The 27,461-nt window shown below is 37.4% G+C and overlaps 1 protein-coding gene across 6 annotated transcripts in view; it reads right to left on the bottom strand.

Moving 5' to 3' along the window:
• The window catches only part of COL11A1 (collagen type XI alpha 1 chain), a 124,266-nt gene that overhangs the window by 26,138 nt on the left and 70,667 nt on the right, over positions 1-27,461 (bottom strand). For all 6 annotated transcript variants that reach the window (XM_030953150.1, XM_030953156.1, XM_030953151.1 and 3 more), the window contains 17 exons: positions 27,011-27,118; positions 25,197-25,250; positions 22,143-22,196; positions 19,984-20,028; positions 19,800-19,853; positions 19,666-19,710; positions 16,827-16,880; positions 15,927-15,980; positions 14,415-14,468; positions 13,379-13,486; positions 12,513-12,602; positions 12,194-12,247; positions 6,432-6,539; positions 5,849-5,956; positions 4,731-4,784; positions 1,232-1,285; positions 407-514 (listed from right to left, as the gene is read on the bottom strand). In XM_030953150.1, the coding sequence (XP_030809010.1) occupies positions 407-514; positions 1,232-1,285; positions 4,731-4,784; positions 5,849-5,956; positions 6,432-6,539; positions 12,194-12,247; positions 12,513-12,602; positions 13,379-13,486; positions 14,415-14,468; positions 15,927-15,980; positions 16,827-16,880; positions 19,666-19,710; positions 19,800-19,853; positions 19,984-20,028; positions 22,143-22,196; positions 25,197-25,250; positions 27,011-27,118 (1,206 nt within the window). The remainder of the gene's footprint in view (positions 1-406; positions 515-1,231; positions 1,286-4,730; positions 4,785-5,848; positions 5,957-6,431; positions 6,540-12,193; positions 12,248-12,512; positions 12,603-13,378; positions 13,487-14,414; positions 14,469-15,926; positions 15,981-16,826; positions 16,881-19,665; positions 19,711-19,799; positions 19,854-19,983; positions 20,029-22,142; positions 22,197-25,196; positions 25,251-27,010; positions 27,119-27,461) is intronic.

The following is a 27,461-nucleotide window of genomic DNA, read 5'->3' on the forward strand; positions in this document are numbered from 1 at the left end:
TGCATTAAAATGGAAAGAAAGGGAAGGGGGCTTTTCATATTAAAGTAAATGTATAGGTAGTCCTAGGATGCTTAAACTAGGTGACACAATAAATTTGGGGGGAAAAAAAAGCACACAGAAATGCTACACTGGGTGATTTTAAAAACACTGCCAGGATTATCCAGAGCTCGGGTGGGAGTCTGGGTAATTTATTCTCTTATATATATATTAGTCCTGCTGCATTAAATCTGTTGTTTATGCATGAACCCCATCAATACAAGATCTTTCCCTTCTAATTAAATGATGCTATCATTTATTTATTAATAGACAGTAGTCATTCAGTTTCTGACACAGAAATCAGTGTTCTTACACTTTTTTTGTTACATCTTGTTTTACAGCTGTAAGGTAAAATAATAAAGGAATTTACCTGTAAGCCAATAGGGCCTGGGGGCCCGGGGAAGCCTCGAGGACCTTCGTCACCTTTTTGCCCAAACATCCCTTGCTGACCTCTTGGGCCTGGCTCTCCATCACCTCCCTGTTGGGAAACAATGAAGAGCAAAACTATCACAGCTCTGATAATAACAACAGGAAAAGCTCCATGGAGATGACTGGGAAACAGCGACAAAAGGGCTCAGAATCACACCAAGTGTCTTTACAAATGCATGCTCATCATCTTGGCTGGATGAAATCTGTTGCACAAACAAAATGTAAGCACGTGCTCTGGTTTAATATAGGTCAATTAGTGCTGCATTTCTCACAGAAATTTTCCCTGAGTTCCCCCTCTCTATCACATCTGCATAAACATTCTAGCTGTTGGATACCTCTGTAAATATGAGTAGCACAGGGTTCTAGCAATACTCAGGGTAAAAGAATTCAGAGCCTTTGAAATAAAAATAAGAATTAAGTCACTTGGTATCAGGTGAATTTTAAAAAAAGACACTCTCTTTTAACTGCATCTATAGTGAGCTGCCAAACACACCACCAAACAAGTTCACTGAAATGATGGTCCTTGTTCACTATTTACAGGATTTAATTTTTAATCATTTTGTCAAATTATTGCCCTGCTGTAAATCTGCCATACAGTAACAGCCACACAGACTTGTTTACAATAAAGAACTGCATGTAAGTGGGCAGGGGCAGAACTGTTAGTGGTGTTTTGAAATATATTCCTGAGTAAGGAGCAAACAGTTCAGAGAAGTCAGGATCAGCTGAGTTATGCAAGGTTGGGGTTGGCTCTGAACGATCTACTTACAGCAATCCCTGGGGCTCCAACGGGACCCTGCAGACCTGGGGGACCTGGAGGACCCTGCAACAAACAAACATCCAAAGGACAAGTTAGTGATTGTGACATCTGCAATGAGATTAAAAGCAAATACAGACATGAGAGAAATCCTGACTTGCACAACCACAATCTATTCAGCATTGCCATGTTCCTCCTTAGAGGATGTAGCATCATTCACAAGTCCTTTCCATTCAGTACAAACTATTTACATCTCAAAACCTCCAATTTTCACATCTATAATAGACAATGTTGGCATTAGTTAGAAGCTCATTTTTAATGTTTCTGAATAAATTTCCATGCGAACATGAATCAAAAGGAATTTTTTTTCACAATTAAAAATATCAAAACTTTCAATGAGGTTTATGCCAAATATCTCTCAAACTTTAAAGCATCATCTAAAAATCTATCTTTAATTCAAATGCTTATTATTTGGAGTAGTTTTTATGAAACTGCTAATTATTTTTGCAATGGTACAAAGCTTATTTTGACCTCCAGGAGACATGAAAAAGTGCAAGTTCTTGCTGACCATTGGGAATCACATTCTCTTTAATATTAAGTCTCTTTTCAACAGAATGACCAAAAACCCCTGTCTCTGAGAGGAATGTCTTTTTTTCATTCCCCCTGCAGAATAATAATGAAGTTATATTGCACGTAATTAGAAGTCAGTCTTGCAGATGTGATATAATGAAGCTATCAGAGTACAGGAATGCAAGATCCTACTTTATGATGAGGTGTAAATGATGTAGTTTGAGTCTTGTTTTTGCCACACTAGAGGAAGTAGACTGATGAAGAGTTATGCTAAGAAGGCACAAAACTCAACACCTGGCCTTGGCTAATTCTAGTCTATTTCAGATACCAAGTTGTCTGCAACTTCTAGGCTTCAAATTCTGGTTTAAAGGAGAATAATGCCACAATTTACAGACTTTGCTAGGGATAAAATTAGATTATTGTGCCCTTTATAGGGAGAATTAAATAAAGGGACTTCTTAAGTCTTGCAGTCTATTTCTTTCTCTGGGTTTTATATATCTTTTGGACCATTTTATTTTCTAGGGAGTATGAAGCACCAAGCTCTTTATTTCTTCTCTTTTACAGTTTTACTTTTGTCCCATACCTGATGTAAATACATGAAACAAAGCTTTCTAGCCTCTGTAGTGACATATCTAAATGAAAGGACTCTGAGGAATGCTCCAGCTGACTGGCAAGTGTTACCATGAGAAAGGGATTTGGCATGGATGGATTTTTCTACACTCTTTGAGATGCTTCAATGTGCTCCTTCATTTTATAGGCTCTGGAATGAGGCCTACACATTTTTAAACTCATTTAAAGACCCATTTTGATATAAAGCACTGTTGGAACGAACTCTGCAGTTGATTAATGAGGAGTTATTTGGACACATGGCCAGATTCTTTTTTGCCATTGCTCTGGAGGGCAAATGGAGAAAGACTGATCAGTATAATGAGAGAATCCTCTGTTAACAAAGGCAGCTGTGATAACTGAGGAGGTTTTGAAGTTCAAGAGAGGACAGCACATCAACAACAAAATTGTGCTGTCTTTACTAGAATATGCCAACATAGTTAGGCACAGTATTTTCAAACCCACAAAAAGAAATCTTTGTTAGTTTCAATGGGGAATTGAAGATTTTTCCAGCTCTTCTTAAACAGGAAAAATGAATCACTTCTTTGATCAGGATCCTTGCTGTGATCAGGCTCTAAATGCCCACCAAGGCCTTTTGTGGGCGGTTTGAGATTGTAAATATCTGTTCTTTATATCTTGTGATTTCAGAACTGGTACTTCCTCGTCAGAACTTTTCAGAGGTGACCAAAAAGCCCTTTCTCCCTGCCCCAACAGGCATCTGTCAGCACGTTGAAAGGAAAGCAGATTTAAAATGAACACATTCTGAAATTGACAGGGTTGAATGACTGCAGTTGAGGGCAGATTCAAGACATGACTTCAACCGGAGTTACATTCACTTCAACTAAGGCCTCAACACTGAATCCTGTATTTCAAGCAAAAATGTGTAATCGTCTCAAATGCATTCACCTTGAGACTGGGAGTCCAGGATACATTCTCAAACGATAATGCTGCAGACATTTTATTTGTAAAGCAGTTCTGCTGGAGCAGGCCCAAATGCATCAGCACTCACTATGGGAACTGAGGTCACAGCCTAATGCTCAGCATAACTAGCTATGCTAAAATGATCTGAAACACCAGAGCGCAGCTTGTGTTGTTTCCCCATATTTCTCTCATGCAAAGCATTTCTAATGAAGAGGCATGGCGAAGGGGACAACAGGATATGCCTGTGACCACATGCAAAGCCTGAAGTGGAACTGGATCAGAGGCTGGAACTAGCTGATCCTAAAGTTCATTTCCAGCCCAAGCCATTCTGTGATTCTATGACCTGTGATTTGCTTGAGTATGTACATATCCTCCCATAAACATCATCTGATAATATGTAAGCCATACATTTGGTGTAATTTTTTAAACTAATATACTGTTCTGCAACTTGTCAATCTCAAAAATCACACTGTTTTCAAGATAAATTTACTTAGCCATGAATACCCCTGTGCTGAGTTCAGAGCTTTGCTAACTGTGAATAGTGTTGAAATATAACAATCAAAGGGATCTTTCTGCCATTACTTCTCAATTGTTTCTTATGGAAAATTATTCAAGTAAAGTACCAGTTTATATTGAATTTGAACAGAATTGAAAACATACCATTTTGAGTTTTTAGAAAAGAAACCAAAATCAAATGGAAATAAATAAGTGCTAGTTTTATTCTTTCTAGTTTCAAATTTCACAGTGAAAAAAGCTTAATTTTATATGTCTGGCCTAAATAAAAAAAAGGAAGTGCTTGAACTTTATAATTTATTTTTGAAGACGGAAAAAATGTGAAATCAAAACAGTAGAAACCTGATTAGTCCTAGGTTCACTAATAGGCCTAATGATAAAATATGAAAACTTGTATAAGCCATTTCATCTGCCATCAGTTAATTGTGCTCCCCAGGAATTAGATATCCTTTACAAATTTTAAAACTACATTAGTAGATTCCTCTGCTGAGTCTCCACAGTTTCCATCCTCATGGCTAAGAAGCCACAGCTGGGAATGTTCACACAGTGCAGTCAGTGAAGTTCAACACAGTAAGGGAATGTATGGGAATTCTTGGTCTCTCCAGTTCAAATGGAGAGAATGGAGGAATTTCAGTGATACAGGAAGGGTGCTTAAGAATGTAGTTTATATTTTGTAATGATTCTCTAAGCTCTAGGAATAAGAGCAATAATAAATACATGCCTGGATCTGTAAGTACAAACCTCTAGTATTGCATTAAAAGAACATTATTTTGAAAGAACATTTTAGGAGTGTGTCTTTTTTTCTGCTCATTTATGTAGCAAAGCTACCTGCATACTTCATGCGTGAATACCTTTTATTTATAAAGAATAGATGGAATGCACAAAGAATTTTGCTACTCACGTTTTCTCCTTTGTCACCTTTACTACCTTTCTGACCTGGTTCACCAATTTCACCCTGTAATTGAAAGTTAAAAGTTAAACTTGTTTAAAATGGTCTTCTTCACACTTAGCTGAAGTCAATGTCATGGTATCTCCAAATGTTCCCTTTGATATGATTATTCTATGTTTTATGCTGCTGCTTCAAGTGAAAGCCTTAAGGAAGCAGTTCTGCAGTGATCAATAATATGTCATATTAATTCTGATATTGATTGCTGAATTGAAAAGGGCAACAAGACCTGGCTTTGAAGTATAATGCTACTGAGCTCTAAATAAAGGAAATTGTGTTGCTTATGTCACCTTCAATATGAACTTATAATGAAAGTAGTCTGATTTACAGACTCATGTAACTGTTTATGCCTGAACTACTGCTTCTCACTGAAGTGTACAGTATTTCAAAACTTCAAAATTATTCAAATCACCAAGAAACCACATTAGAAAATAATGTCTTCTTTATACAATAATAAAAGACAATTAAATCACAGAGAATACAGTCTGTGGGATAAATAGCACTCACGAATCACAAATATGAATGTTGAAATCTTTGCCTTTACCCTGTGCTAACTAACAGAAAAGTGCTGGGTCAAGCAGCCACACCAGATGATCTTGAAAGGTGTCATATTTTAAATTCTGCCAGAGGTCAACAGGACATCTCTGATGTGAACATAATTATTTTGACACCCTCAACCTCCCAGCACAGCCTCTGGTGGTTTTGAATCCCTGTATATTACTGAAGACATTTCATCTTGCTCATTCAGTAAATCGAATTTCTAAAATAGGCAAAAATCAATTTTGGCATCATTTGCCTTATTTTGCCACACCTTTATTCTTGTTTCTTTGCCAGGATAAATGTTATTCTACTAGCTCTTTAACACAAATCCCAGTGTCCTGTGGCATCTGTCCCTCAGACATTTGGTTATAGAAGAGGTTTTTAGGTATTTTTTGCAGTAGGCAGAGGGAATTTGGGGGAGGCAGGGATAAGATTTGTTGCTTTGTCACCCTATTTATTGTGAGGAAAGCTACAGACAACTGTACTGACAGATCTTCTGCCAGATGCACTAATAAGCAATTATAGTGATTCACCTTGTCACCATCTTCTCCAGGAGAACCACTAGGACCAGCAGGACCAGGAAGTCCTACAGGACCCTGAATTCCATCACGTCCAGCTGGACCTTGGGGACCTTTTTCACCCTGGTTTTGAAGAAAATGAAGCAATCCCCATTATCACAAGAGAGTGATGAATAGTTCAGTACAGGGAGCCCCAATACCAATACAAAATTAAAACAGCCACCCACCTCCAAAAAAAAAAAAACCCAACAAGACAGAAAATACCACAAGTGTAAGAAAACTATCAAGGGAAGAGAACAATTATATGAAGTAATAATGGAAGCTGATGTCAAATACCCTTGTACTCTAATGCAGAGTGGCTGGGTAAAAAGTTTTAATGAAAGACTGATTTATATCCTCTCCCTGCTGTGACAGTAACAGGTTTAACCCTTCCTGGTCTCGGAGAGCACGATGAGAAATGTTTTACTATGTACATATTTGTAAATCCAAAATGAGTAGGTTGGTGTTGTGAGAATACATCTTGAACAGAGTGGGAGCAAGCAGCATTCTGGAATGAGCGGTGAGCCCAGGGACATTTCCATGGGCTGTGGTTACTCACAGGAGCGCCCTTCTCTCCGGCGGGGCCCGGCGGGCCCTGGGGGCCGGGCCGGCCCGGCAGCCCGATGGGGCCAGCGGTGCCCGCGGCTCCCCGCTCTCCCGGCGAGCCCTGGGAAACACAGAGGAGAAAGGGATAACGGATAAAGTGATTCTGAGAGCCTGGGAATGCTGGTGACTTTCATGAGGCGAGTCACCAGAGAAGCTGTTCAGAGTGCGAGTTCAGCTGGTTGAAGTTACGCATCCATCATGTGTGCAAGTTAAGAAAAAAGGCTGGAAGGACCAACTTGAAGTTCATACGTAATACAGTTCATGCAACGCTAATTTTATTTTTTGTAAATACACTTCCTGTACTTGTTCATCATAATTAGTGTCCTTAAAACCAGCCTCTTTTCAAGAACTTACTTCCCTCTATGTTTTCAAAATATATTAACAGACTGCTTTGATGAAAGCATATTCACCATATCAAAATACAGAGAACTAAGCCAAAACAAAACCAAACTTTTTAGTAAAGTTTTGTGCTGTTCATTGCTGTGATGATCACATTTCTGCATTTCAATGCACCTCTGTAAAAATCCATTCAAATATAGTGACTAATTTAGTGTGTTCTGCAGAGGACGTTTGTTATGTACAGGCATTTTTAGATAAGCACAGAAAAAGTTAAAAATATAATATTAAAAATCAAGGGTGAAACAACAGACACTATGTATTGAAAACCACTAAAACTGCATCTGTTTTCTGTCTTTTAAATAATTTACAATTTTTGCATTAAGAGGGTATTGTTAAATGTTTGTTTGCTGTACAAAAATATTTCCCAAATTTTCAGTTTTACACTTTCAAGATAGTTTGCAACACTTTATGATTAGTAATTTCACTTCAATTGATATACTAGAAGCAGGATGATGCAGAACAGAAAAAGTAACAGAAAATAATAATAAAAATCATAAAAGTAAGACCCTGAGACTCTAAATAGCTTTTTTTTTTCACATTTAAGCAAGATCAATTTTGCTGTCTTGTAGATACTGGAATTTTAAGATGCTTTCACCTATGAGGACCCTATTTTTTTGGCTTTTAACTCATGACATATTTGTCCTGGACTGACCTCATTAGCATAAATGGTACTAATTTAATAATAAGGTGCTTTTCCCTCCACAGAAATGTGACAGAAAAGAGTGCTGAATGGTTTTTCAGAGTATTTTAGCAAGTTATTTCAGTAAGATCTAAATTTGCATGAGTGTTCAAAGTATTTGTATGGAAATCATAGATGACTTTATCCTTCCAGGTGTGGGGGATTTTTTAAGTCTGGGTGGCTGCCCAAGTTTCTGTCCTATTTCTGTTATTTTAGTTCCTAAGGCTTCAGTGAATTCAACAAGAAAAAGTCATTACCCTACAGCCGTACTGCCATGGTCTCTGATCTTGTCAGCTCTCATAAGCTAAACAATTTTAGGTCATCTCATCAGGAGGATGTAAGAATAGAGAGGAAAAAACCCAAATAACTCATAGATCTTTCCTGTGTCAGACAGCAGACACTAACAGAGGCCATAATTTCCAGTAGCTCTTTTTAATCAGCCAACTTGCACATTTATCTTTGCATTTCACATGAGTTATGAAGATGGACTACACCTTCTGTTTCCAAGGAACTGCTCCTTTCTCTGTGAGAATGGCCTCTGAGCAAAGCAGAACATATTAAATTATAGTCTCAACTCAGAGAAGCATTTTAAGCAGCTTCTTAAGTCTGTTCTCTCTCTGTTTCATTTTTTTCTGGTCACTCTGTCCCACTACAAAACAAGCTCCTTATGTTATGAAACCACTTGTTAACCTTTGGTCTTGCAGTACTCACATCACTGAATCTTTTTATTCATTTGTTTTGTTGGTTTTTTTTAACTTTTCTACAGAATGGAAGTTCATGTTTTGTCTTGTATTGCTGCTATACAGACTGTAAACTCATTAACAGCCTTGGTTTTCTCTCACTTGCTGTGAGGAGATATGTAATGACAGCTATTGTATACATTGCATAGTAGTAGCAATACTTTTTACTGATGGTTAACAAAATGCTCAATAAGTGAAGGTCCCCATGACTGTAAAATGTTGTCAGATAGATGAAGATAGCTCTAGATAGTTCAGTACTGATAATTGGGTAGCCTACAGCTGGCTTATTCTGAGTCTAATTTGAGCATCGAATTCCTAAATGAGCAAATGAAAAATGACTGCTTGACATTCCAAAGAGCTTTCTCTCATCAGCATTCAGCATTCCACACGGTAGTAGGAGAAGGGAAGAAAACAAACAGAAGCAACAAAGAGAGCAGATAAAAGGATAAAAGAGAACTGGTAAAAAACTCACACCCCCAACAAAAAAACAACCGCAACCCCCTCCCATAAAAACCCCAAACCATGAAAATATTCCCCTCAATCCTGCAGAACCCCCTCTTGCTCTGACATGCATTCATGCATCTCTTTCTTTTGTCCAAATCTCTCTAAACAGAATAATTGGCATATGCACAGCATTTGGAGCAGTCATTTGTTTGCTTGCAGATGTATGCAGCAGCCAAACAAAGCTTGTAATTGACTATATATGCTAGTTAGAAACAATTGGTATTGGCAGGAAATCACAGGAAAGTCAGCCAGTGGCATGGATTCTCTTCCTATTGTAGATGGCAAATGAAGACTCCACTACAATTACACTTCTGTGTGTACCCGCTGTTGGCTAAAAATAGATGGGAAAATATTTTCAGAGTATTTGATGCTCATGGTCTGCTGTGAGCTTCTGTGAAAGAAAGCAAGCAGTTGTGGTTTAATTGAGGTGCTTGACGGTACAATGAAACCCAGTATTAAGGGCACCTCCACACCTTTTTTTCACTGAATACTGTTTTGAGATAACAAGTTATTAATTAAAGATGAAACAGATAAAAATTCTGCTGAGGACTCTTGGAATACTTTAAGGGCAGCTTGGTCCTCTTCATACCTGAAGTAGCCCCCTTGTGCTACAATGAGCTTCAAATATATTTTAAAAAACTGAAAATTTTGCCCTTCAAACTCTCTTTTCTGCTGCTACTACTACATCTATTTCTTAAAGACTGCAAAAACTATATGCAAAAAATCCTCAGCCTCCTAAGGGTTTCTTTCCATGACTGTTTACCTCAGCAGGAAGGGTGGCCCCAACAGGAACGGGTTTATGAACTGAAGTCCTTGGGAGTGTTCTCCTGACACCCATACTCTGTGTGCTTCTGGGCTATAATTAATGATGATTTCAGCCTGGCATTGAACTCCCATTAGCTGGGGAGCATTAATAGTGTTCCTGGATTTTCTCTACCAATTTAGTTTCACATGAGAGGAATACTATTCATGAGCTCTGAGAGAGCTCCGTGATTTGAACCAAAGGATGGTAAATGGGGATAATTGAGATATCCTCCTCAAAAAAGCTCTGATGTTTTCAACTAAAACACTAACTTATACACACCCTATAAGAATTAGAAAAACATGGATCATCTGAATTTCAATTCAAACATGTATTTCAGAATACACACAACTATCATTAAATAAGGTGTGTACTTTTGCCTCACATCCTGTGTGTCTTTCTGAGGACCATGACAGGAGCGGCACAGCTCCTGTGTGGACAATGCTGGCTGGCAAAGGGGGCTGTGTCACACACCAGCTCTGCCTGCACTGGCTGCTCTGTGCATGCTCAGAAGGGCTCTGGGTCACTGCACCTGAACCATCTGCTTGAGAGCTCAGTCCAGCCTTAGGGGCTCCTTCAACAAAAAATCAAGACAGGACCTTTAGATTTAAGAGACTATTCTGGTGCTTTCTTGACTTCGATTCATCCTTTCTTTTAACATTTCAGGTCCTTCAGATGGGTAAGATGATATTCCTTTTGACTCTCCCTGCTAGCTTCCATTCCATTCCATTCCATTCCATTCCATTCCATTCCATTCCATTCCATTCCATTCCATTCCATTCCATTCCATTCCATTCCATTCCATTCTTTGTTTTGGTGCCTTTTGATAATATATATATATACTGTATAGTGCTAAGAACTGTAAATTCAGGGTTTTGGCATTAAGAATTCAATAACTCATTTTAAGAATTCAAGTCCCATGTATTACTTGTACTGTACTATGTGTGGATTTTTATCCTTGTTTAATGCATTCTTATTTGAATATGAATTGCAAAGACATAAGAGAGCTTTGTTGAAGCACATGGAAATTCAGCTCCTCCATTACTTCTTTTTTTTTTTCTAACATGAATAGCTGTGATGATTGAGTCTTTTCTTTTTTAACCTCAATTGCAGTGTATGAAAGAAATAAGTTGACAAGATGACTGTCAAAATCTACACAATCCACATTTGGGAATAACTCTAGCATGTTTTGAATGTCAGTGCATCCTTGTAGAACTTCTTTGCATAAAGCATGACAACAGAGAATAGGTACCTTGAAGCATACTCTACTACTGAGCTTAAAATGCCGAGAAGGAAAATTCCTGCATGGCATGATTTTACACAGTTGTACAAAGGGAGCACAGGAGTACTGGGTTTGCATGGCAAGGGTTTGCTGGCAGGGGACTACAGGGCTGACTTCTGGGAGAAGATGCCACTTTCCCCCATGTCCAGTGGAGCTCACACCAGCCAGCTCCAAGATGGACTGATGGGCTGGCCATGGCTGAGCCCATGAGTGACAGGGTAGAACCTCTTGAATAATGTATTTAAGAAGTGGGGAAAAAATGCACAACAGAAGGGGAGCAGAGATCCGCCCACATCCCATGGAGGACCCCACACTGGAGCAGGTGGCTCCCAAAGGAGACTGTGCCCCGTGGAGAGCCTGCAGTGGTGCAGGATCTGGGCAGGACCTGTGGCCCTCTGGAGGGAGGAGCCCACACTGGAGCAGGTTTGCTGGCAGGACTTGTGACCCCTTGGGGGACCAACCCTGCAGCAGCCAGCTCCTGAAGGACTGCACCCTGGGGGGACCCAGGCTGGAGCAGTTCATGAAGAACTGCAGCCCTGGGAGGGACTCCTGTTGGACAAGTTCATAGAGGACTGCCTCACAGCCAAGGAACTCCACACTGGAGCAGGGCAAGAGTGTGAGGAGTCCTCCCCATGTGGAGGAAGGAGTGGCAATGTGTGATGAACTGAGAACCATTCTCTGTCCTCCTGCACTGCTTAGGGGCAGGATAAAACAAAAATCAGGAGTGAAGTTCAGCCTGGGAGGAAGGGAAGGTGGGGAGAACAGGTTTTCTGACTTGGTTTTTGTTTTTCCTTATCTATCCTACTCTGATTTGATTGAAAATAAATTAAACTCATTTTCCCAGTGTATTTTGTCCATGATGTAACTGGTGGCCCATCTTCCTGTCCTTATCTTGTCTCACAAGCCTTTCAGTGTACCTTGTGTTCTCCTGTCCAGCTGAGGAGGGCAGGGATAGCACAGTTTGGTGGGCACCTGGCATCCAGGCAAGGCAAGCCCACTACAACAGCATGAGTCACTATCCATGGATTTTTCCACTGTGGAAAACCTCTCTCATCTCAAAACCAATTTGACATAAGTGACAAGTATTAAGCAGCAAGTAAATGCCATAACTAAATCTAGTGGCAGAAGGCTTCAGATATTCTCCACCTCCATAATCCATGCATGTTCATTAGTATGGATACTTAGTAGAAGTCTGATCTCTCTGCTGTTTTACAGACTGCATTAATGAAAACATCCCAGCATCTAAAGAAGAAAAAAGGTTATTAGGTAATATTGTTTATATTTCCATAGAATTATTAGGTTTACTTACCATTGGGCCAGGTGGACCCTGTGGGCCTTCCCCTCCTTTCAGACCAGCTGGACCCTAAAAAATGGAAAGGAAAAAAAAATCTTGTCTACTAAAATGGAAAGTTCAAGAGTAATTCTGCAACACATATAATAGGAAACATGTAGAGATCCAAAGAAACAAACCTGAATAAATACCTTACTTCTTATCTAGCCAATTATATTTTTATCTGTTCTTTTATTGCATTTATTTTAAGTACAGTAGGCGACTTAATAAAGAAATTCATACATTGTTTCTTTCTTTTAGAAATATCATGGCAATTCCTCTAGTGCTTGTATCATACCTGAGCACCTGGAAGGCCTCTCTCTCCAGGGAAACCACGAAGACCTGCTGGTCCATCTTTCCCAGGAATGCCTTGAGGGCCTGGATCACCCTGGGAAACATATTACATTTTGATTAAAAAACATATTTAAAAATTAGGTGTACAGTGAGCGAAGAAAATGAACTACCAGATCCTAGTTATAGTAATGAAAACAAAGACTGTGCCCCCATCTAGTCACCCACTAATTCTTTTATCAGGACAATAGTCTGTGGTTACATTTATAATGAACTTTGACAAAATACAGTACCAGTCATGGAATAAAAATAGTGAAAAACACAACAAGCCATCAAAATATGTTTAAAGATACATTCAATAAAAATTTTTGATACCCAGTTATAATCAAAAATTGAATAGAATTACATAGACACTAGATAAGTAATATTTTCTTGTTCCCCAATGGCAGCCAAAAATTAAGCAAGGAATTAAATTTATTCAGTGAAATTCTACCTTTTATGGACTACTATACATCTGACTTTAAATGCCAATGTACAATTTTCTACCTTGGTGTGAATATGTCATTACTAAGTATGATATATTGAATATGATTATTATATTGAATGCATATTATATGTAAAAATTTTTTTCTTTTGCTTTTATTACAAAAATATTAATTTTTGGCTCGAGAACATTCTCATTATTTCAGTGGAAGCACTCTCAGTTCTAAAATTGGAATCCTCCAGTCTTCCAAGTCCTTCTGGGTGAAACCTGCCAATCATGATTTTACACTGTATGTTCTGATTTCATTCTGCATGTCTTCATGATGATTTGAAATGTCACACTGTCAGTCTTCTGTCCCTTCCTGTTTGTTCCCCAAAGCCACACCATACCTTAGCACCTTCTTTTCCTGCAGCACCTGGCAGGCCTTGTTCACCTGGGGGACCAGGGGGACCTGGATGGCCTCTTTCACCAATTGGTCCAGTCTCACCAGTAGGACCCTAGGCACAAAAGCACAACTTCAGTCACCTGAAGTTATTTAATGTCTTGAGGGTGTGGGAGGAAGTGGAGAGGAGCAGATTCTCAATATCCAGCTGTTGTGTTACCAAACAGTGCTGCCATTGGTTAGTGCACATTCCTCACCTTCCCTCCAGGCAAGGCTGACTTACAAAATATCTTTGTCCTATAAAATAAATCTTGCATTGCATTTTGCCCGCAGACACGTCTGTGCAGCTTCCAAAGAGTGAAATCTTGACCTTGTTCCTTAAGCACTGAAGCTTTAAAGCACAGCGTGTATGGGAGAAGGTTACAAAAAGGACACAGGAGAGAAATCCATCTACTGTTCTTGCCTTGAAACAGTTCTGTACTGCTGCTTTTCTGAATAACAGGAATTGTAAGGCAGAAGAGTTGAAAGATCTCTCTTCAGATTCCCTAGCAGGAAAGTTCCACTGAGGGAATTAGCTAAATAAGCTCCAAATGCTTGATTAAGCTGTAAATTAATAAGGTTAAATCAAATGAAATTTTGATAATTTATCTCTCCACAATCTAAAAGTTACTGAAAATTTTTCTCTGGCAAGAAATTCACACATAGCATTGCTCTTTCTCAAATGGTGGAGAAATGTGTCTCTGACTTCTGTAAATCACTAATTTCATAATCACATAAAAAACTGAAATGACAAGAAACCAATAAAAAACGTAAATCAAAACATAAAACATAACGGAAAGGTAACCCAAATATTTTCTTTTTTTTGGTGGAATCACTGATGATTACTAAGTATAGCTTTCTAATATTGTTATGCAACTTTTGTTACAAAAGTTAATGTAATCATGGATATGGTCCTTTTAATACAGCAAAAGCAACTGCCTTATCCATAATGTAGCCATTAAACATTGGTCTCATGAAGTCAGCTATGAAATGAAATTTTGTACCTGAGGGCCAACAACACCACCAGGACCAGGAGGACCAGTTTTTCCTTGAAAACCCTGTGAAAAAAAAAGACAGAATATTACATTACCCTTTACAAGTTATAAAAGGGCAAAATTCATCTCTGTGCTGAAGAGGTGAATGAGAAATTCCATGTCACACATTCCTCCTCTTCAGAAAATAAAAAAGAGAAATCTTTTTTGTCTGTGTATGCCCAGATATGAAATGCTGATTAATCCCTCTTCCATCTCTCTGAGGTGGTACAGCAGTAAAAATTGCCATCAGTTTTACAGATCTCTCTACGAGAACCTGATTAGATGAGTTTGAATGCATAAGTGATGCAGCTAAAAGACAGCTGAAAATACATTTTTACATATGTATATTATGAATCATAAAGCCTGACATAAAAATGCTTTTTAAAGAGACACAGATGGACTATTAAGTTGGAAGGGCATTAAAGTGGAGGTGAGACAAAAAGAAATTGAAAAGAAATAAAGATCCAGGGAAAATTGTAACTTTTTAACAGCAGACTAAAGAACAAGTTTGAGCATCTGCATTGTGAACAATGTAAACAATTGATCCTTATGGTACACAACACCGTCTTTGCATCATTGCAAAGGAAAAGAACAAAGAAGTAGTCAATAACGTTTCATACACAAAAAAGCCACTATCATTGCACAGCATTACAGTGTGACAATGCTACAATACTAGCAGAAGAAAATAGAGATTTCAGAGGGATGTGTTACTCCAAGCTCTGTGCTTCTCCTTCCAGCAGTGGAAGTGACTCAGCAGTCACTAACAGATTTCCAGTGAAGCTGGAGCCTAAAACACATTCTGCATGCTGAGAAAATTTCTCAATAAATTCATTTATGGCTTTCTCTAGCTCTGAAAAATCTCAGTGGGAATTTTTATTTTATAATGGAATATGAGTAACATTCTGACACATAGAAATAGTGTGTTTTTTAAAGATAATTCAAATAAAGGGATTACATAGCATTTTTTTAATTTTCATGCCATAATTTATTAATTGTGATTCTTAGTTGAGTTACATAGTTTCAAAATTTTATTTTATTTTAATAGGTTCAATCATTCTTGATCCTACTTTCCAAAGGTCTTGACTTTTCATTTTTCTAGCTGTTTATCATCAGTAAGACTGTTTTAAATGCTACTCTTTTTAATGCTACTCTCTTTGGTACATGGCATTCAGGGAGAAAACTACTGTATGGTAACTGTCTGAAAAATCTCAATTTAAATAGAGATCTGGGTATTAATCTCATTTACTTGTATCGAATATTTAATCTCATTCTGATGTTACTAACTGGACATAGCAAAGAATAACCTCACACTTGTATCAGGGAGCAAATAAAGCTTTCTCCTGCCCCTTCTATAAGAAAAGTACAGTTATGTAACCTCTCTGTGCCAGCCTCTTTCCCTTTTCCCTGTTGTCCCTATTTGGTTTTGATCACATAACCATGACCTTTAGAACAACACTAACACAGCAGAGTGCATTTACTTACAGTCTCACCCCGCTGTCCTGGGTGCCCAGGCAAGCCATCTTTTCCAGGTGGACCCTGAAATTATAAAATACATAAATCAAGCAATTTCTTAGCCATCCTCAAAAAAAGTGTGCAATTAGCTATCAGAATTTCTGCTCTCTGTTTATTTCTAGACTAGTCTTTGATAACTTGAAACTGCTCCTATATGAGCTAACTAGGATTTTAATAATATTTTTTCCTTGTGTCCGTCCTATAGTGTCTTAACAATTGCTTGGAGAATGACTGTTGCCAAATGCAAACGTGTTCAAAATAGATTTCTATAAATTCAGAAATCATGGAAAGTCCCTATACTTCCACTTTTCTTTGGTTAATGACTCAACAAAAATCTAAGCACTTCAGAAGTACTTGATGAAATTTCAGGATTTGGAATTGGAAATAAAAGTAACAAATGCATGCAGGAAAAAAAAAATCACAAGTGATTTGTTGCTTTTGTACTGCACATGAGCAGATGCACACCAGAAGAGCACCAAGACTGGTTCAGGGGGCAGCTCAAATGTGCTATTACTTCTATATGTTCCTGCTACTAATGAATGCCTCCTTCCTCTTCATCTTTCCTCAGTGAATCAATCATTCAAAGAAAATATGCAGCAGCAAAGTCGCATTTTGCCTGAACTCAGCGTCTCACATGGTCTCTGGCAGGACATACCAGACCTGCAGTTTGGTGCATTACTCTCAATGTCTTCAGAGCTGCACCAATGACCATGTTAAAAATGTGAGCCTAAACCCTTAAGGCTCAACAAGAACATTTTAAATCTATACATAAACCACCCCTTACATAAATTTTAAACTATTTACTTTAGAGGCACTCTGCAAAAACTACAATTCCTTTTGTTGCACAAACTTAATGGAAGAGATACTTACTGGAGGTCCCTTTGGTCCGGGGAATCCAACAGGTCCCTGAGGCCCTTGCGGTCCCTGGATCAAAGGCAAACAAACAAGAGAAGTTTTACTCAAGCTGGATTGAAAAGTTTGTTTCAATTATAGAATATAGGAACCCTGCAGGTAAAGTCTGGATTTAAGCATAAAGCCTCAGCCACACTGTCATAAATCTTGGTAGCCACAGTTCACATGCACAGACTCTGGAGGGATCTCCTGAAAGCAATAGTGCTTGTGTAGGAACCCAGTTAAAAAAATGAGGAAAACTATTTATTTCAACCATGTTTGCATCTCACCCCTAAAATTGTGCATAATAAAGTAGGAACCCACTGTGAATTTGAAGCACTGTTCTTCCATGTTGCATAAAACAGGGGATTTACTTAATACTTTGGTCATCTTTTTAACTTTCAGTCAAATATTCATCTTTGGCAATTCCTAAACCCTGATAATACTTCAAACCAGTACAACAGTAAAAAATTCCAAAAAGAATAAACTTTTCAGAGTTAGCTGGGATTAAATACAGCATGTTTGCTATTATGAAAAATAGTTGAAAAATCCCGTAATATATGAACATTTTATTTTTAGAGTTTTGTATATATACAGATATATGGAGATAGAAAATTTTCATGCAGCTAAAGATGATCAACTGACTTAGCGCATTGTAAGCACATGTACATGCATGTATGGTGACATGGAAATACCTATATCATAGATATTCACATGGTTCCACAGCTGAGTTATGTACCCATGCCATATGTGCAAGACTTTATCCTATTCTATTTGGTGTATGATGTGTGGGTTTGCTATGACATCAGCTGTCCAAATATGTTAAAAATGATGCTTTGATGCAAAAGACTCAAAGCAGGAGGCCACATCTCCCAAATGATTCTACCCTTTTGCTCCTGGGAGTTCCATAAGCCTCATTCCTCAGAGCCCAGGCTTGCAGGGCACAGCTGCCTCCTGTAGTGAGCAAAGCAGTGCACAAATGTAGCTGGGGAGAGGATCCCTTGTGCCCAGCCTGGGAGAGCTTGATCTTAAATTAATCTTATTCTAGAGCAGACTTCTATTACACTGAAATGCTAAATCTGAATCAATTAAGAAGTCCTGGACAAAGGGAGAAATCTTTGTGATTTTACTGCCCACCTATAATTTTTTTTTCTCAAAAGATGTATAAGTCTCTTTCTGAAACCTTCATAACACACTCCATATGGGGGTTTGGGTTGTTTTTCAATACACCATATCTGTGAGAAAATTAACTTTCCTCATTTGTTTCTGGGTATAACACAAAGCTTCAAAAAAAAAAGTGGAACTTTATAGAGGAAAACTAATAAAATTGACTCAGCTACAAAACACTTGAATAAAATTGGTCAGTCTCAGAAACTGGGTTGTAGGAACACAACTTGAAGTCTTACATTTAAAGGCACCTTCTTTCTCAACAATTTCCCCTGTTCTCAAGTTTTGAGGTTTTCTAAAGAAAAAACTTTACATTTTTCTTTTCATTCACAATATGGCTTGCAGGTTTCAAGTCAGGGGACTGATGGATTGTGTGAGAAAAAGCACTAGAATACTAACAGTGTGCTATCAAAATTACATTTTCATTCTTGTTATTAAATTTCATTTTAACAGGATAGATTATTTATTATTTTCATGTTTGGTAGCTGAAATAGTCTCAGAGGAGTAGAGATGACTGTTTTATTTTTTGGCTGACACCCCTCTTGGGAAGCAAATAGATACCTCACACTTATATTACACAAGTGATGAGAAACATATTGCTTTATGATTCTTCATCTCTTTGCTTTTAACAATTTCTCTCCAGGGATGTCTTCATCTTGGATTAATCTGCTCATTGTTTTAGTACCCCCACAACTTCTCTCCTTTGCAAACTCCTGGAGCTGTCAGAAAAGTTCCACAAGGATCTGTTATTCCCCTTCTGGTAGGCTGCCTCTGATCCTCCTCAGTGTAAAGCAACCTACATTTTCTTTCTTGGTTTATGCCTCATTCTCTCCATCCCACATCCTAGCTAATGCCAAAAAAGTGGCATTATGGAGCTGGGGAAAATGCACAAGGAGCTCCCTCCTGAAGAATAACACTCCTACAGAACACTGGGACCTTCCTGTGGATACTGGGAGAAGAGCTTTAGGCTTCCTGTATGAAAAAGTTTAGCAGTTTAATGAAATATGACTACAAAAGAAAAGTTTAGGCTTTGCAAAAATGCTTTGGCAGAAAGCTCATCCACTTAAATTGACTTGGTTTTCAAGTGCTGCCATTACAAAAATGATTTATGAATACTCTTTTTTCTTTATAGTGCTGTACAATGAGCTGTGTAGTGGATTTGTGTATTGATTGGTAAGATGATAGCAAGCAGAAAATTTTGTTTTAGAGAGAACAATAGGATTCCTGAAGCATGCATAAAATAGGTTGAAGGGAATTCTTAGCTGACCAGAACAAAAAAACTCAGCTACTTCTGGATCTTCTGGAAGTGGCTTGAGTGTTTGCTAATCAATGAACGGGCAGTAAGCTGCAGCAGGTGGGGAATTCTGAAGAGGCTAAGCTGTGACTACACCTGTAATTCACAGGAACTATACAAAGCACATGGATGGAACACAAAGTGTGTATGTACTCTCTGTGTCCTGTGTGTAACTGAGATACAGCTGGAAGAAGCTTTCAGCAAACTTCAGCCACCCATTCATAACTTTGTGAAAAGCATCGTTGGAACTGAGGGGTTACCCTGGTCAAAGTAGCACAGAGATATGAGAGGGAGAACTGAAAATAAAACAAACCACACTCCTATATAGTGGGAAAAACAAAGATGGCTTTCACAAACCCTTTCGCCTGGTGGGCCAGGAGGACCATCATTGCCTGAAGTGCCCTGGAAAGCAAAGAGAGTACGTTCAAGGATTTACATTTATTTAAAAGAAACAGCCTGTAGCCAATCTATACAGTGTGCTTGACAATTACCTTTGGACCTGGTTTACCAGTGGGACCTCTGGGACCTCTTGAGCCTCTTGGACCCTGTCAATTTAACACAGATGCACTTGATGATAAATTCTGGATATTATAATCTAATCAAAGTAATTTGTCACAGTATAGTAAATGCAATTCACACAGGGAACCTTCTAAATTGCAAATCAAAAGAACTTACTGTTGGTCCTCGCTGTCCTCTGGGGCCTGGTTTGCCATGCAACCCCTGGAAAGAAAAGTTCACAGGAATCATCTTAGCAGGCACTTTATTTGTGAGATAAAGTTTTTTTACTGAAGTGGAGGCAGAGAGCAACTCTCTTAAGTTTAAATGTTATTTTACCTTTAACTATCTACTTTGCATTTCAATTTACAGAATCATGGTCCTTGATAAAATTGGTTATCTTTCTGAGTTCACTGGTACTTGTGGCTAAATGCACTAAATTTGCCTGAGTCAGATTCTGTCAGAGGCATTAGAACATTTTAAATCACATTAAAATGGTATTGAAGGTGGCACAGAATCCCTCTGTAGTAGTCTAAAGGACTTGGTGCTGTGAACAGCCTTAAAACAGAGCTCCTGGGTTCCCATGGACAGTCGCACAGGTTAATAGAGAAAAGAAAGGGCAAGCCTCTTCATTTATAACAGAAATGGGCACTGTAATACCTACCAAAATTATGCACACTTGACAAAGATTCAGAACTTGCCAGAATACCAGTCCTTACTTTTTGCTTTAATATATCTCTTAATCATGCTGAACATGATTTTTTCTTTAGGCTCTGCACTAGAATTGCTGTGTATTGTAATGCAAAGAACCTTAAAATTCAAGAAATTATTTTTCAAGTAGAGAAAGGAACCTGATGGCTGGTACTTTTGAATCTGTGAGGTAAACAAACCAGCAACCAAAAAATCATCAGAGATGTCCTGGCACAAAGCTCCCCTTTATCAGAAATGAATTAAATGCATTCATCTGTTTTCTTGGCAGTTTTTTTGTTTGTATGTTTGTTTGTTTGTTTTTTTACTGTTGGCTTTATTTCACTTACCAGAATAAAATTTATGTGCTGTTTTTGAAATGCTACTCAGCCTGTGATCTTCTCAAGGACAGGGACTGTCTTTCTTAGTATGTTTATGCATGGCAGCATAAAACACCATGATAACCCTTTAGGCAAGACTAACAATAATATCTGATTCTCATTACAAAACCTGCAGTTATGGGCTCATTGATGATCAGCATAATATTCCAGTGTACCAGCAGTTTGATGGCATTAATTACATGGTTAATATCCTAGCTGAACTTAAAGCTTTATGAATGCCTGAAAACAGATCAATATAGTAAGATTTTCATAATATTAAGCCTTCTGTTTGATTCTATCATTTTGCATTTTTTTTCAATCTGCTGCCTTTATTAGCAGTTGCCTCATTTTTTCACAACATGAACTGAGCATTGCTTTGTTGCTTGTGCCTGTAAATAACAATGCATCTTTCTCTTAGCTAAAATGATACAAGAACAATTTAAACTGTACATAAGTAATGCAAATGCTATTGAATTTCATATATATAATCTTAAAATAATGAATTTCTGCTTTAATAATAATAATAATAATAATACCTGTTTGACTTGATGTTGCTATCAGCTATGAATTCTGACTCATCTCTTAATTTCATCATCTTTCTAACATACCCTGCTATATTCAATTGAATTTTAGAGACCACAGCACAGTGATCTTCTTTCTAATCTATTTTTAATTGTTATAGTTTGAGGAACACGCATTACACATTTCCCCTCACCTGCTTCAAACAAACAAAGCAGCAGAAGACGTAATTTTACATTTTTTAAAATATATGTAATAGTACACATTCTTCATCTTGCCTGGTATATTTTGCCTTTTTGAAGCTAAGCCTAAAAAAACCCCCTCGTGGCAAGTCAGAATATTTATGAAATACAAGTTGAATTTCCTTGAGGGTAAATTGCATGGTAGCAGGATAATTCATAGGACACAGGAAAATAGTTCTTGCCAACTCACTCAGCTATACTGTCCAAAAAAAAACCTCCAAGCCCTTCAGCAAAGGTGATTTTTATTCTCTTTTTCAAATTATATAATCATGGCACTATGTGCAGCAAGAAAGTGCAAGTTCTTGTATATTTAGATTAATACCTTAAAGAATTGCAAATAGTGCACCTCAGTATATCGTGTTTTGCATAAAGATAGAGGTCCATCTTGAATGTGAAGAGCCTGTTTTTATCATTCTTTAGATAGTAACTTGTATCCTTAGGTTTCAGTCTTTTCCTCCAGGACTGAATTTTAGAAGCTAATAAAGCATTATGCAAGAATGAATTATCATACCCTTGCACCCTTCTCTCCATTGGCACCTGGAAATCCTGGGAAACCAGTTGAGCCCTATGTAAGAAATCAATGCAAATGTCAGAGGGTATCAAGAGCAAAACAGTGGTAGAGCCAACATTTTATAGGCACATAAAGCACAACTCCAAAGTCATGTACATTGTACATGTCAAACTTGCAACTTCAACAGCTGTAAATAAGCTTATGAAAGCTGTAGATAAACTTACCATAATGCCTCAAGTCCAGAAAGCATTAAAAAAAAAAATGTATATAATAGGCATTATTTGTCATCTTATTAGACAATAAAATATTCATTAAATCTTCACCTTTTTTTAAAGCAGGAAAGCAATAATTAGTAACAGCCCACTAGAAATAACTGTATCATAATGAAGACAAACTTGTTGCCTCACAATAAGATAATTATTTTCAAAAATAATTCCAAAAAATGGTAAGGATTTGCCACATACTCTACTCACTTTACTGAGCTGTAAATTAATTACTTCAAATTCTTTTCTCACTGTAAACCAAACAATGGACAGTTTCATTTAACTGATCCATGCAACTCATACATAGGCAGAATTTATAAGATGATCTGACTTTAAACTGCTCCCAGCTCTATTCCTCCTCCTTCTTTCCTCCCCTTTTCTTCTGCTAACTGCTCAGTCCAATGGGAAGAGTACTATTTTCTTCTTTGATTCTGGCAGAGAGGTCCAGCAGACATTTTACTTGCCAAGGTTTTAATTTTTCATAAGGAACTTGTGATCAAAGAGGCAATAATCGTGGTAAAATATACTTTTAACTGACTGGGGATGAAAATGTAGGGCGTGTTGGGTTTGGTCAGCCACTAAAATTCACTAGCCAGAGCCCTGCTGTCACAATGCATCTATGTCTGTGCAACTTGCTGTTAGCATCTTAGTGGCAAATGAAATGCATATAACAAAAACCTAAAATATAACTTCTTGGTACTCTTTGAAATGAACTTTTTTCTTTTTTTTCTCTTGTTCTTACTTCTGTTTTTCCTCTAATGAATCTTGTTTTACATAACCATTCCAATTATCCGTAAAAGACTTAGAGGCAGTACAACTTCACTAACACAGATTCTAATGAAACCCTTACTGACATTGACTGGTGGCAGAAAAGTAATACTTTTCTTCCTTCCCTTTCCTTTTATATTCCTTTTCCTTTCATCTCCTTTCTTTCTTCTTAATTCTTCACTAGTTATAACTTTATATAAGAATAAAACAAAAAATTCTAGTCTGTGAAGCCCAAGCATGCTCTTTAACATTAAAAGGCTGGAAAAAATCCAGACCAAATCATGGGGCACAAGTAGTCATGACTTGCTTCTAAATATCTTACATGTACAGTAGTTTTTGAAACTGTGTTTCAAATCAAGAGGGATTGGATTAGAGAAAAATAAAAGTGTACTGAAAATTATCAGATTAAAAAAACTCTATATACTCTAAAAAATCTTATAAAAAAACTTAACAAAAAGCAAGTAAGTATCAACAAAAAGAATGATATCAACTTTCTTGATAATACTAGGACAAGATTTCCTATTTGCTTTACATAGCTAACATATTTTTCTGTTGCTTTTTTCTCACTCCCTCGTGTTAATTCGAACTGGCCTGTGACTCAGTTTCCAAAGAAGTCTCTAGTGTCATTAGTCTTTCTTGGAAATTCAAGAAAAAAATTGGAAGAGCAACACTGAATGCAGCTTGAGAACTGTATTCAATTTTAATGTGAAAAAAATTAAATGAAAGGTAGTTCTTGATCAAGTCCTTGTTGAAAAAAGAATCAATCAACTTTTATTTGAAATGTTACATCATTTTTGTTCTTAGAACTGAATAATGTAAAACTCTTATCTTAGATTTTTCAGAAGACAGTTCTAAAGCAGAACAATGAGACTAAAATCTCAGACATTTTGAGTTAAGAAACTGAAGCCAAAACCCCTATGTCTTCCAAGGTGAATAGTTTTCACAAGTACTTTCCATAGATTTAATATTTTTCACTAATGCAGTGTTCAGTGAATAAGGATTCTTCAGACAGTCCATTCACTTGACTAAAAAGGGTTAAGTATAGGGCAAGTGATAAAAACACCTTGCTAGTCAGGAAGCTGTATTTCATCCAAAACCCCCTATAATTTCAAATTTGGAAATAAAAAGAAATCAGAAGAAGAATAGAACTGAGGATTTGACTGCAGGTTGATTGTTCAGATGTATAGAAGTGGTAAGGGATTCTTTTACTTGTGATATTTACCCAGATGGGAATTCTTTGAGAAGGGCTGGAGCTACAATGCCTCTCTAATAGACTCCTCTACACAGTGAAATGCCTGTGGAACTATGATTTTATTGCATCTTCTTTCTTTCTAATTCTCAGAAAAGAGATCCTGCAATTAATTTAACATGCCCATTTCCTAAAGATGGGTTAGGATGAACTTGATAGAAATTTGTTTCATAAAAATGTTTTAAACCAGAATCCCCCGTGTGGTTTTTTATTGTAATCCAAATATGTAAAGTAGCTGAAAGATAAATATAAGCCCTTAAAATCAACTAAGGATTGTGCTTTGCATGTTTGTCTTAAAAGAAGCTAAAGGAAAACATGAGGAAAATTGTAAATTATATGTTTTAAAGAAATATGGTTTATTCCATGGAAGAAGCAATAATCACATAAATGGAATCCCTGCACCACACTGAAAATTCCCATCACTATCAGCATCCATTTAGTCAATATAGTGCCTATTATTTTTCAAGAATGTCAGCAATTCCTTCTTTTGCAATTGTTTAGTGGATGCCAGTGTGATGCTGGCACAATGCAGCTCAGGAGAAGATGCTAAAGGGTACTATACTAAAAAGAGTTAAGAGGTAGTGCTCCATAAAGAGCCTGACCTAGGGGTCGTATGTACAAGATGTTACTTCAGAATATGATTGTCAAAAAAGAAAATGAGAAAAATGGCCCCTTCTTTGATATCCACACCCTGCTTCCCCAAACACAGAAATTAAATAAGTGCCATTGTGACCAGTGTCAAAACACTCAATATACAGTTAATTTCCAGCTCACCTTTGGACCTTGTCTTCCTGGATATCCTGGCAGTCCGGGTACGCCAAGCTTGCCCTGCAAAGAGAAGGCAGTGTTAAATTTTACTGTATCCTCCTTTTTGCTTCAGCAAGTTTCTATACAAAATAATTTTTCTACAACATAGAGTGAAGATACTCCATGGAATATAATATTAAATTAAATCAATTTCTCATTTTTATAATTAATCACCAGTGGGCTTAGTGCCCCAAACTTAAACGAAAATCCTACTCCAAATAATGAATCCAAAGAAACCAATACCTCAAAGGTTTTTTCTTTCATGAAGTGCTGTGCAGTTCCATGTGGTTGAGATCATTAAACAATAATTATTCTCTAAAAAATCAGGGTGTTAATAGGTTTAAGTGAGAAGAAATTATTTTTAATTTATATTATGCGATGGCTGACTTTCATGAATAGGCATTTGAAGAATCAATTCTTTTCTTGAATAGTTCTAAACTGAAACTATGTTAAATTATACTCCACCGATTATTTGCTGACAATGGATTTGTCAACAACCATTACCAACTCGTTGTGTTCAGAAAAGACTGATCAGCACTGACATCAACCATTCCCAGAAATTAAATAAAGTGCCCTACTCCATTGAGTTGGTCTCTTTAGACCTCTAGAGGATGAGTGATGGTCTGCCACTTTCAAAGGCAAGGGAAACAGTTTCAGACTTTGAAAGATGGGAACTCTGGGGAAGAATTTCTCTATGTTTTAGAATGTCAAATTCCAGAGAAGATCTCAATGGAAAAGATGACAGTAAAGTATCATGTGGTACTCTGCAGTAACCATAGATAAATAGGAAGGAGACACTTGCATGGGGAAGGAAATTTTCCCAAAAATGTCTATTGGTAAAAAATACAGTGTTAATATATATGTTGAGCATTATCACATTCATGTAAGCACATGTGTCTGGTGAGACATTACTGAGAACAATTTTTACATTTAAGAAACTACTTATTATGCTGTTTGTTATTTGCCACCCTGAAACAAGCCACATGCATTGCAATAATCTAGATGTTTTGCAACATGACAGCACATCAAACTCTTGCCAGATTCAGCGAAAGTTTTGTCCCTGATTTTTTGAGCCAGTTGCCTAGGTTGTGACTGTGAATATAGTTTTTTTATTTTATTATGAGCTCATTTCTGATATGTTCCTAATTTTTTTGGCACCCTACTTGAGATTTCATTAACCAAGAAAATCCAGCTTTATACCTACTTGGGAAATAGAGTTTTCTTATCATGGAATCAGAACACAGAGAATAAGAACTACTGTAGTAATTCCATTAGTTTCCTTGCAATAAAAGTACCTTTGCATTCAATACATCATATGAAGACAAGGGAACAAGACATTTATATCTGCTCTTACAGACTTTCCAAATATTGTGAACAGACCTAAAAGTTCACAACAACTATTCCAGTTTTTACACTAAAATAAATATCACAGGACCAGCACCAAAGAATTCCTCTCTGACCCATTCCATTCTGGCCAAGTATCCACAGAAGATGTGTGCTATTTTATTTGCATTGTGTTTTCCACAGCTGGCATGCACTGTATATAATTTGGGATAAGAATGGAGTTGCCTTATTTACAGGTGGAGTACTACAATGCCTCTTTGCATACTTACAAGATAAGATTCTCAATCCTTGATCAAATGGGAACTCCAGTGGTCTGCTGCAGTAGCGTCACAAAAAGATTTTGCAGATCTGAAGGCTTGTTTTTCAGTGCTGGAGGTTAAGGATTTCAGCTATGTTGTGAGGCAATGGCATGTTTATGTTGATTTCTGGCTACTGACCTTTTCCCCAGCGGGACCAGCAGCACCTGGGTCCCCAGATGGACCTGCTCGACCTTTGGGACCTTCTGGGCCATCTTCTCCTCGTGGGCCTGGCTGACCAATTTCTCCCTAAAACACATCATCTTATAAATATGGAACAAAATTCATGCATATATTGGAAAGATTACCTACAATTGCTTGAAAATAAATTTTCAGTAAATCTAAACAGGGAATAGAATCATACAACAGTTTGGGTTGGAAACTATTTAAATGTCATCCAGGCTTCCTGCACTGCACAGGGATATCTGCAAATAGATCAGGTAGCGGTAATCCCTGTCCAGTTTCCTACTAGGAAAATATCACTACTTAAGTTCATTATATAAATGCAAATATATAAAAATTAGGCAGTGAGTGTCACTTCCAGAGTGTTAGACCCTAGCTGTCTTGCTTGAAGAAACTGTATTCTTATTTT

The sequence above is a fragment of the Camarhynchus parvulus genome, chromosome 8, assembly GCF_901933205.1.
Source record: "Camarhynchus parvulus chromosome 8, STF_HiC, whole genome shotgun sequence".
NCBI classification, from domain to species: domain Eukaryota; kingdom Metazoa; phylum Chordata; class Aves; order Passeriformes; family Thraupidae; genus Camarhynchus; species Camarhynchus parvulus.